Consider the following 12223-nt stretch of genomic DNA (forward strand, 5'->3'; position numbering starts at 1 on the left):
TTGAGTTAATTAAAGTCACCCAGGTGCCCCACTTTTAACTATGTTTTATAAAACACACTTGAGATGAATAATTATGTGTTATGATATGCATATTTAGGTTTTAATAATTACAGTATGTGAAATATTCAAGAATATCTTCCCAAGTGTCTTTATGCAAAATAAATATTAATTAATATAATGAAAAAGCTTTGTCAACTAGCTTAATAATTCTAATACAAAGAACAAAATAACAGCTACACAAATCTGAGATAAACTAAACTTGTTTCTTTGAAATAATGACTTAGAATTCATGTTACAAATGTTATATATTTTATATATAATGGTTTAATAAAATGGTAAGATGAAATAGGTAAATGTACTTAAAACCACGTTGTTGTTTGTTTGTTTTTTGTTTTTTTTAAAGAGTTTATTTATTTGAGAGAGATCACAAGTAGGCAGAGAGGCAGGCAGAGAGAGAGAGAGGGGGAAGCAGGCTCCCTGCAGAGCAGAGAGCCCGATGCAGGGCTCCATCCCAGGACCCTGGGATCATGACCTGAGCCGAAGGCAGAGGTTTTAACCCGCTGAGCCACCCAGGTGCCCTAAAACCACGTTTTTTACACAAGACTGGGTCTTGGTAGACTCCCTAAGGTTTTGAAGAACAGATAAGTACTACTATACTTCCATGAAAATCATAATGTTGGCTATAAAAGGGCCATAAGCAAACCACTCTATTAGTTGTGTGAAGAAGTCAGATCTAAATCTTAGGTCTGCTGCTACCGCTTTATTGTTTTTGCTGCCGTAAAGTTACATTTTCCTATTCTTTTCTCTATCTCCACATTTCTGTAAACTTCCAGTTCTTATTGTCTCTTCAGTTATGTAGCTTCATAATTCCACTACGTATCTCTTGTGCTTTCTAATTCTGCACACTGCATTCCTGCGGTTCTCCTATACTCTAACTTCTGCTGATGCTTATTCTATAGGTGTGTCATATTGATTGGGACAGTTGTATGAAGAGTATTAAGCCTTCATCAAAAAGGATTAATACTCAACTTTTGTATCAACATGGACAGGACTGGAGGAGATTATGCTGAGTTAAATAAGTCAAGCAGAGAGAGTCAATTATATGGTTTCACTTGCTTGTGTAGCACAAGGAATAACACAGAGGACATTGGGAAATGGAGAGGAGAAGTGAGATGGGGGAAATCGGAGGGGGAGATGAACTATGAGAGACTGGGGACTCAGAAACAAACTGAGGGTTGGGGGTGGTAGGGGAATGGGTGAGCCTCGTGGTGGGTATTAAGGAGGGCATGTATTGCATGGAGCACTGGATGTGGTGCAAAAACAATGAATCGTCGAACACTGAAAAAAAAATTTATAAATAAATAAATAAAAAGGAAAAGCTTTGAAAATAAATAAATAAATAAAAAGGAAAAAAAAGAAATGGAAATTCAAAAATTTAAGGCATAATATCTGATGTGGGAAATCCACTGAATGGGCTTAAAATTTGTACATTAGCGAGGGCAGGTAAAAGGTAATTAAAACTGAAGAGTTTAATAAACAGGCATTTTGAGTCCAAAGAGAGGAGAGAGAGAAAGGTGTAAATACAATGTTTAAGGAAATACTGGCTATGTTTGTTTGTTTGTTTCAAAATTTGACCTAAAATATATAATCTGTGAACTCCAAGCAATGAGACAAAAAAAAAAAAAAGAGAGAGAGAGAGAGAGAGAGAAATATATGGTATAAACAAAGGAGTGAAAGCAAGAAAACTGTCCATTCAAAGACTACACAATAAGAAAGTAAGAAGGTCTTGGAGAATTTTTAAATAAAATTTTTGTTTATCAATTGTACAAATAAGTCTTTCTGTTAAGCTATAATAATAAAGTGAGGGATTGGGATAAGAGGAAAGAAATCAATAGAAGAGAACAGAAGCCTAAAATTAGAGCTGACCACATACGGTCAATTTCTTTTCAACAAAGGATTCAGGTAATCAAAAGGCTGAAAGAAAGTTTCTACTTTTAAATGGTGCACAGAAGTGGGTATTCATAAAAATGATAAAGAGTTCGTGAAGAAAATACAGCAAACAAGAAAAACCACCTAACCATTAAAAAAAGATAAATTAAACTTCAAAATTCAATTATTTTTTCAAAATAATCAAAAAGAAAATGAAAAAAGCATGCTATAGGATGGAGAAATATAATTGAAATGCATAAATCTGACAGTGATTTATAATGAGAATCTATAAAGAATTTCAAGTCACTTAAGCAAACAAGTCAATAAAAAATAGATAAAAGCTTAAACAGGCAGTTTATTAAAGCAAATGCATCAATGACCAATAAGTACCTCGAATGCTGCACAACATCATCACTTATTAGAGAAATATTACCCAAAGAGAGAGCTCCTTGCCCACATTAACATGGGTAAGATTAATGTTAATATCTTATTCTAATCCTTCTCCCTAGTCTATCCAAATATCTCTCCCCTGAGAAAAGAGTTGGCTACCCACCTGTACTTCTAGAAACATTTCATGCATCTGTGAACATATAAAACATATAGCTGTTTTCCCTTTTTTAATATAAATATTAGCATATACTATACACTGTTATTTTGGGGGGTATCTGTCCATATTAGTACATAAAAAGATGGCTCAGGGGCACCTGGGTGGCTCAGTGGGTTAAGCCCCTGCCTTCTGCTTGGGTAATGATCTCAGGGTCCTGGGATCGAGCCCTGCATCAGGCTCTCTGCTCACCAGGGACTCTGCTTTCCTCTCTCTCTGCCTGCCTCTCTGCCTACTTGTGATCTCTATCAAATAAATGAATAAATAAAATTAAAAAAAAAAAGATGGCTCATTTTGTTGTGACTGCATCATATTTCATTTAGGGGCTTTAGTTCAGCACTATAAAAATCCTTGAATCATATGGGTTCAAATCTTCAATACCAAATAACTATTTCTCTTTTATATTTCTCTGCACAAGCATCGACTGATATGTACATGAACAATGATAGTAAATCAAAGGTAACAGATAATGATAAGGTACTAGATGCCACTATTATTGTGTGAATCAACTACTGCTGAAATATTATCTATAATCTCAAATGAAATGACAACATTCCACAGCTCTTAACTTTAAAACACGTATTAAATAATAAGTATTCTTCAGTAAACTCAGAAGAAAAGAGCTTCACTGACTCTTGTGCTGCAGACATTTTAGATGAGTGAACAATAAACAAAAATGGAGGCAAAAATTAAACAGCAGAGTACAGTTTATAGCAGAAGGTTTTGTAACTTTCAGAAAAGAGGAAGGGGATGGACACTGCTCTGTCTTCATCAAAGTAATCCAAAAGTAAACAGAAAATTTCATTATAAACTCTTTAGTTTGTTTTAGGGTCTATTTTTTCTCTCACATACAGTCTTTCAAAAAGCATGTTGTTCTTGTTCTGCTTTATTATTATTTTTTTTTTTACTTTCTCTTATTCCACCCTGATAGACTGACATGAACGAACTCATCCTTCCGTTGAGAAAATCAGTACCTCCTTAAGGACAAATCCCCCTCAGAGTGAAAACTGATTTCACGGCTGTCAGTAGCCATGAAACAACTGAAAGAATCAGACCTCCATTCAGGACTAATCAGGGCTCCTTGGCCACCACTGTCATGTGTACCATGGCTGACATAGGGTTTCTGTGAGTGGAGTATGGTTTCTGTGTATTAAACTTTAAAAAATTAGGGCAATTACATGATAATAATAATTATTTTTAAAAGTTAAATCTTCTCCCCACTCCAGGTCTTGATTTCACTTGCCCCTGAAACAGCCAGCTACAAATCTCTTGGTTCTACTTCCTGCATGATTCTGTTATTTCAAATGAGCGGTACTATGCAGTCTATAATAATAAATGTAATTAAATGCACAGCTGTTAAAAACATCTTATAAATGTATTCACACCTAATAATATAATTTAAAATTTCAAAAGCCAAACCTCAATTGCAGAAAGGGTGTTCCTGCTTCCTGTACAGCTCAACTGTAGTAATTATACATGATACAGTACTTTCAAAAATATGAGGTACAAGACAAGTGAAAGGTTGTAATGTGTTGCTTTTGAGCTTGGAAATGAAGCCACCTGGAGGTCCTGAGCTTAAAAGAAATGTCTCACCACTGGCTTTCTCCCACTGCCCCTTTACAGACTGCGATGAAACTCTAGCTCGTAGACCTTTCAGAGGGGCACAGGAAAAGGCGGAAGTTACTTAGGCACCATTGTTCTGTGTCCAAACTAATACCTGACCCAACACGTGGCTTGACCTGTAGCAGAGCTGCTATAAAAAATGTAATTCTCCTTTAACCCCTCCATGTAAATCATTAGAAAGCTTTCCTCTACTGATTTAAACAAATTTGGTCTTTGACCTCTACAGTCAGAATTGGCCTCAACAACTCTTTCAGATGGTTCTCTATTGACTGTTTGATGTATGTCAACTGCCATAAAACGCAATGCTGCTTCACCACAGGTCTTCAAATAGTGGCTCATATGTCCAAAGTCATAGTAACAGTCTCCTTATTCCAAGTGGAGCAGTAGCATGAAATACTGCAGATTAATGAAATAATGCACTTTGTTGTATCAAGCTTTGGTATCGAATGCAGCTGTGATTTGCGCTATTGTTCAACCAGCTGCAACACCTGTCAACACGTTTCCTACAGAACTTCAAAAAGCTTGCAACAAATGTGAAATGCTTGGAGAGGTTCTCATGTTTATAAGTAAGTTTTCCTGGGCCTGTGACTTTTGGTATTTAACAACCAGAACAGTACCATAGTTAATAAAACAATCAGTTGCTTAACGATCTATCTGAAAACATTCAAATCTGATGATTTGAGATACCACATAAAACCCAAGAAATTATATTTTTTCACTTTTCTGGGGGGAAAAAAAGCTAAACATTTTGAACACTCTCTAAATAAAACCTAAACTCTAAAATTAAAGCAAGATTTTCAAACGATATTTTCACAATTTCTTTAAGCATTAAACTTTTTTCGAGGAGTTCCCGCTGATTGATATATGTACGTGTATGTATAAATACGTACAGTAAAATGTATCAATACTGACATATAACTATTGTTTATTATCTTATAATAAATTATAGTATAAAATAATGATTATAAATAACATACTAAATATGTAAAATTACATATATTTATGTAATATAAAAATTTATAGTTATAAATTCATATCTTGAAATTGAAATGAATTTCAACATCTTTTGGTAAACAATGTTTAATAAACTGTAATACAGGAAGATATTGTACTGAATATAGTATTAGAATGTTTTGGTACTTAATAGTTCAAAAAAATTTTTTATTTAATTGAGACCAACTGGCCTCATTGCTTCTTATAAACTTTGCAATATATATTCAATAAAAAGGAATAAAAATGAACAGATGTTTCTCCTTAAAGAAGGCAGACAAAGATTTTTCTTACACAATAAATCAGTTGCTAGTGGATTTCCAGGACATTTCTTCAGGCTAACTACTTAGGTATAAAACTAAAAAAAAAAAAAGAGTTACCTCTGTGTGGATCCAAAATTGGTAGAGAAGATTGAACTGAAGATGAACAGCATATACTGAAGGTGGTATGAAGAGGGCCAGGGGAGAGTAGAATATCTGAAAAATCAAAAAAATTAAAATTTATACATATAATTCTCAATATAAAATACACTTTTACTAATGGTTCAACTTATGAGTATAAACTTCATGAATATACCTTATTCTTTAGTAAATATACCTTATCCTGTATATTTTATTCCCATATTTGACTTTGCAATGTTAATTTTCCACGTGGTGATAAAGTTACAGACATATTGGAACTAAGTCCTCCAGACTTTTAGTTTGTATTTAATATTGTCTAATTAAAATAGCATATGTGGTATGTTATTTCCTTAATCTTGAAAAGGCTGGATGTGTTTCCTGGAAGTAAAAAGGTTTTTCTTATACACTCAAATACTCACTTTAAGTTTAAAAAAAAAGAAGAAGAAGAAAGAAAAGAAAGAAAAAAAAAAAGAAAAAAAAAGGAGCATAAGCCTTTATACCATGACAGCTCCTAAAAACTGGATTATGACCTGGCATGCTTAGTAATAAAATTAAATTACAATTAAAAAAGTAACTTGGTATACAATTATAACAAGAGAATAGGATACATTTTCTCTTTTAAACATGTTTTTATGTGGCTGATTGAGAGCACGAGATGCCCTAAATTTTTCAGAGTCAGTAAGGAAGAAGCTATGATACGATGCCATAGTGGAAACAAATTTTAAAGGTCTGTATTTCCTAACAGACGGAAATGCCTCTGCCTTGGAAAAACAACTTGTGCTTAAACCGCAGAACTGGTTAGAACCAACTAATAAACACAAACTGCTGTGTTTTCCTAATGACTTTGATCTCCAAGAGTGATTTCATGTTGTAAGAAAACATTTCATTAAAATGCTAAACAAACAAATAAGAATAAAAGGACTCTTTCCTCTACTTCACACTTTGTATTTTATAGAATTAATATTTCTAAAAAACTAGTTCTTTTAAAAACATTTCTTCTGAATATTAAATTTTATTTCTAAATTATTGTTAAAGCTTTTGTTCTTAGGTCAATATCATTTCAACTATGTTTAGTTGTGATGATGTATTTGAAATTGGACATTTACATAAACCCTTCTAGTTTTTGTTTTGAATCTTAAGTCATGAAAAATCTCAACTGTCATCACAAGCAGGATCAGTTTTATTATTTATAAATGTATTATTCAGCAATGGATTGGATTAGTGAGCAACCAAAGAACACTGGGCTCTTTTTCAAAGACATTCATTTGAAGTTTTAGTTCTACTACAGAATTTCTCCATGATGTTCACAGAGTTCTTAAACTTCTCTAGGCTTTAGTTTTCTCAAGTGAGTGGTGAAGGAGAAAACCATGTGAAACTTAGCCATCCTTCTGGTTCCAAAAGATCTGTGATACTATTTTGAATTTAAAGATTTATTTATTTATTTATTTTAGAGAAAGAGAGAGGGAGAGACCAAGCAGCGAGGGTGGGGAGGGGCAGAGGGTGAAAAGCAGACTCCACTGAGAGCAGAGCCTGATGCAAGACTAGATCTCATCACCCTGAGATCGTGACCTGAGCCTGAATCAAGAGTCAACTGTTTACCTGACTGAGCCACCCAAGCACCCCTATTTTGATTTTTTAAAATATATTCCAATAGCTCTCTTACAACAGGTTAATAAAAAAAAAATACTTGAAACATACATATACCTTATGATAAAAGCATTTTAAGTTAAGGAATATTCTGGAATCTTTAAGCTGTGAATAAAAATATAAAATGACTTATCTTGGATGCTTAAACAGTTTTATTTGGAAAGAAATCACATACTACATGAATATTTATATTTCATTATAATTCCCCAAAGTGTGGAGAAATAGTCCTTTCAGATAATAACCACTGTTATGGGAAAGCGGTTCTATGCTCAACTAAGTTGTGAAGTAATGACTTAAACAACTGAAGTTCTCTTCTCAGAAATTCTTAGAGCCTTTACAATGCTAATATGATTCACAACGGTGGTAGCCCATCAAATACTTCCTTAATGAGTTTCTCATAGGATTAGTTTTCCTAAAAACAGGCTTGATAAACCAATGTCCCAAATCTTACAAATCAGTAAATATAATTAGCAAAAAACTGAAAAAATGAACTCAGCATGAATTTCAAAAAAGGAAGCTTCTAGTAAGAAATAAATATATTGGTCAGGGAATAAGTCTCATGAACTACGTGAAAGTTATATTCTTATGATTAATACAGTACCATAAAAAAATCCAATGATACAACCAAGCTTCTAATTTCTAGAATGAAAAGCAGTTTAGCAAAGGTTTGGGTCTGAAAATCCTCACTCATCTTCTCTACCTCATATCTTCACATTTCCAAATTCTCTGCAGTTTTTAAAGCCAACTTAAGGGTCCATTCCATCATAAAGCCAGAAATGGTACTACTTTGGGAGAAGAAATTTCTTCTTCCTTAAAGTTTAAAACTCTCAATATCTGGGTCAGGGGACATTACACTGCTTACTAAATATAACCATTTCTGCTATGCATTCAACTCATGTCATTCTGATTCCAAAGCTCTTTAGCTTTAAATTTGACTGTCTACCGTAGGTTATTTTGTTACCTTTCAAAAGACGTCGTGCATAACCGGTTCACAAAGGAAAAAAATCACCCAGGATAGGTCTAGAGGTGACCTTAGGCTAATGGATAGAAGATGTATGGGTTTTATTCTGCTCATCAAGTGAATGGCGCAGCCAGGGCTTGCGTGAAGGGGACCATCAAGCAGGACATTCAGTGGAAGTGTCTCAGCCTTGCTGAATGTGCTGGAGAGTGTGCCAAGAGATTGGTTTGGACTATGGGATACATGGACAGAGGGGATGGAGACTGTGAAGTCCCTCGACATGACTAAAACAAAGTATGAGCTTGTGTGCATGGTGACGTTTTCTGAAGAAACCATCTATAGCTTTCATTAGTCTCTAGTGGGTCTATGACTCACCATAGCCAAACAACAGCAAAAACAAAAAATAATTTAGATTTCGGTCAAAACCAAGAGGGGAGACTTTTAATGCCATTCTGAGAAGACTAGATTTATCCTAGGCTGTGAGAGAGTGGTTAAACATTTTTTTTTAAACTTATGAGAAATATAAAAATAGGTTTGAAATTTATTTCACTAGCCCAGTGAAAAACTGCATACACTTAAGCATAGCAGTAGCCATGGGGATACAGGGGCAGGATATGCACCAGGAATCTAAGGCTTTGTTAACTATTCAAACAGAGGACATGAGAGGGACAGAGGAGTATCAGAAGACACCCAGATTTGAAGGTTTGTATGCTGGGTGATACTGTTCACTAAGACGGCAGACGGGAGGAAGAAGTTTAACCTAGAGAATGCTGTGTTAGAGTCCTTTAGGTATATCACAAGGAAGCTGTTGAGTAAGAATATACGTTGTGCAAATATCAACTGGACTGAAAAATGACACTGGATTTGTAGGTTTGGATGAGAGGAGCAGTGTGCCTGAAATCCAGACCTCACTAAGTTTAAAAATCACTCAAAAGAGTTGTTGAAATAGAGGTAGGAATTACTTCTCTTTTTGTAAGAAAGAAGGAGAGAGTTGGGGGTTTTCCTTCAATAGAGCATATGGATGGGGAAGAAGATTTCTTTTTTTTTTTTTAATGTGAAAAAAAGAATACATTTTTGGTGTATTCAGAAAGAGCCAGTTAAAAGGAAGAGGGACAGGGTGCCTGGGTGGCTCAGTCAGTTAAGGGTCTGCCTTCAGCTCAGGTCATGATCCCAGGGTCCCGACATCGAGTCCCGCATCAGGCTCCCTGCTTGGTAGAGAGCCTGCTTCTCCCTCTCCCTCTGCATGTCTCTCTGCCTACTTGTACTCTCTATCTCTCTGTCAAATAAATAAAATCTTTAAAAAAAAAAAAAAAAGGAAGAGGGACAGATGTCAAGAGTAGCCGGTCACTGAGTGTTGCTAGGGGGTGGGTGGAGAAGGATAGGGTGGTTGGGTTATGGACATTGGGGAGGGTATATGCTACGGTGAGTGCTGTGAAGTGTGTAAGCCTGATGATTCACAGACCTGTACCCCTGGGTCAAATAATACAGTATATGTTAGGAAAAAAAAAAAAGAGTAGCTAGTCACAGTCCAAGGAACTAAGGAGCAGTGTCACCAGTGTAAGAATAAGATCTGCAGAAAAGAGGTGAACATTTTCATAAAACTAGAGACAAGAAAATGTGTGCACGTGTGACTTCACTAACCTTAATGATATATCTGAAAAGAAAGCAGAGAAAGGGAAAACCAGAAAAACTCATATTCTCTGAAGTTTTAAATATGTTCATTGGCTGAAAGTAAGGAGCATGAGTAGAGAAGAGCCCTTGAGCAGACTGCAGAATTCTGGAAGGTCTTCACCCAGGTAGGGAGGACAGCGTGGTGAACAGCACTGACCCCTCGGCTCCATCTGGAAGCCATACATGGAGGGGCAACAAGCTGCCAGCTGCTGCTGCAGGGAGCCCACAGAGCTCACAAGCTGGCTGTGGGAAGGAAGTAGGTAGGTGACCGGATTCCAGCACAGCTTGGGGATTTCAGGGCAGATGCAACAGAAGGCAGCGGGCTTTTTTCCAGAGTCAAAGAAATGATGCACTTCAGGTTGGACAAAGTAGGAAATAAAGCTGTAAGCTATGACAAACTTCGGAAAAGCAGCAGTCGAGAGGGGAGAGCCGTCCACAAGTAAGCTGCAAAGCAAATTGGTTCAAGTTAAGTGTCTAATTACTTTGAATGAAATGGGAAAATAAAATTGAGCTTCAGGATTCATGTCTATCTTATTTTAATAAAACAGTTTAACACTACTAGTATCTGTACTTCTATGATTCTCATTTATTTTTATAATGTTGCTTTAGAGAAAAAAAATTTCCTTCATAGTTGAGGAACTAAAGATGAAATCATCAAGCACACCGTCCCACATTCCTAAAATCTACACAATCTATCATGACATAGAACCAGATCTTGTGATCACAGGTAGAATGTAGTTATTATCTCTATCCTTAAAACACATCTACATAAATTGTATGTTTGGAATAAGTGCTTGTGTTTCTACTTAAGAAGTCCTTATTTTAACTAATCTAGGCCCATCCTTCTGTTCCCATTTCTATGATTTTATCCATTTCCCCCTTTGTTCATTCCACCTTCTTATACATCCTATATTCTAGCCTTACTCAAACTTTATGCATTAAATGTTTCCCCAGAAGATATGTGAGGCCTTATCCCCTAGTACCTCAGAACTTTTCAGTGAATTTATTTGGAAACAGATTCTTCAGGAGGTAATCAAGGTAAAATGAAGTAATTAGGGTGAGCTCTATTTCAAAATAACAGGTTTCCTTATAAAAGGGGGAAATCTGGACACAGAGGCAGATAGAACACAGGAAAAATAGCACATGAAGATAACGGCAGAGATCGGTGTCATGTATCTACAAGCCAGCAACTCCAAAAATCGCCAGCAAACCACCAAAGGTTAGAAGAGAGGCATGGAACAGATATTGCCACACAGGTTTGGAACCAACCCTACCAATACCCTCATATCCAATTTCTAGCCTCCAGAACTATGAGGCAATATGTTTCTAAGACCCAGTCTTTGGCACTTTGTTATGGAAGTTCTGGGAAACTAATACACATGCCATACACTTTATTTGCAATTCCCTGAGTTTATTATACCTTTTTTCCCCCCAGAATTTTGTATTTTCAAAGACATGCTCCTTCTACATAATATTCCATTTACAACCCCATTCTTGGCAAAATTTTATTCTTCTTACAGATTGCGCTTAAGCATTTCTTCTGTGATGCTCCCCTTCACCCACCATGGTTCCCAAAGCAGAGGCTTCTCTCCAAAACCTTAAAAACTTGTATTTATAATGGCTGTTGACTTACTGGAATCCCACCAGGGAAAGCAAGCACCTTAAGAACAAACCTCATGTCCTATTTCTCTTCATATCTCCTACCTGTGCCATCATGACCAGCTCTGCCAATCAAGACTGTATATGGAAAACAAAGAAATGAATGGATGCATGTCTCAAAATAAGAATAATTATATGTAAAGAGAGTGGAATATTTCAGCCAGTTTTCTTATTTAAGTAGAAAGAATATAATGCTGTCTTATGTAGAGCTCTTTACTATGAGTCTTTTTATTTGTCCTTCAGCATAAAAACTACAAATGACTATCAAATTTCTGTAAAATGAAACACCAAATATCAGAGCATAATTTTATTTTTATCAAATCTTAAATTGATTTTAGTACACTACAGAATAATTCCATTTTCCTGATGCACGCTAGAATCATGGCTCAGACTAGTCAAGATACAAACAAGTGAAGGACTTCATTTATTTAATATGTGGACATGAACTTTGTCTTATATGCTGTCTTTGAATGGTGGTTAATGGTGGCGAGAAATGCCTTGGAGTTCTGAGGCAAAGTCCTGAGAGATGTTTTGTTTCTTTTCTGCATGGGGAGCTCAGGGCATGCTTTCCATCTGTGACATAAGAGTTATGAGAATTTTATCCCCAATGTATTTGACTGCAGTACATCAAAGTTGTTAGTTTCTGTGTCTTTATTTGTTCACATTTGTCTTTGTGTAATTCCAACTCCCACATATTGAAAGACAGTCTTTGCTTATGTAGTTTGGCAGAAAGTACAATGT

The 12223-nt window shown here is 35.6% G+C and overlaps 1 protein-coding gene across 1 annotated transcript in view; it reads right to left on the minus strand.

Moving 5' to 3' along the window:
• The window catches only part of AGMO (alkylglycerol monooxygenase), a 345447-nt gene that overhangs the window by 194417 nt on the left and 138807 nt on the right, over positions 1–12223 (minus strand). Inside the window, exon 5 of the mRNA XM_044246135.1 lies at positions 5527–5622. Within this exon, the coding sequence (XP_044102070.1) occupies positions 5527–5622 (96 nt within the window). The remainder of the gene's footprint in view (positions 1–5526; positions 5623–12223) is intronic.

The sequence above is a fragment of the Neovison vison genome, chromosome 4 (assembly GCF_020171115.1).
Source record: "Neovison vison isolate M4711 chromosome 4, ASM_NN_V1, whole genome shotgun sequence".
In the NCBI taxonomy this organism is placed as follows: Eukaryota; Metazoa; Chordata; class Mammalia; order Carnivora; family Mustelidae; genus Neogale; species Neogale vison.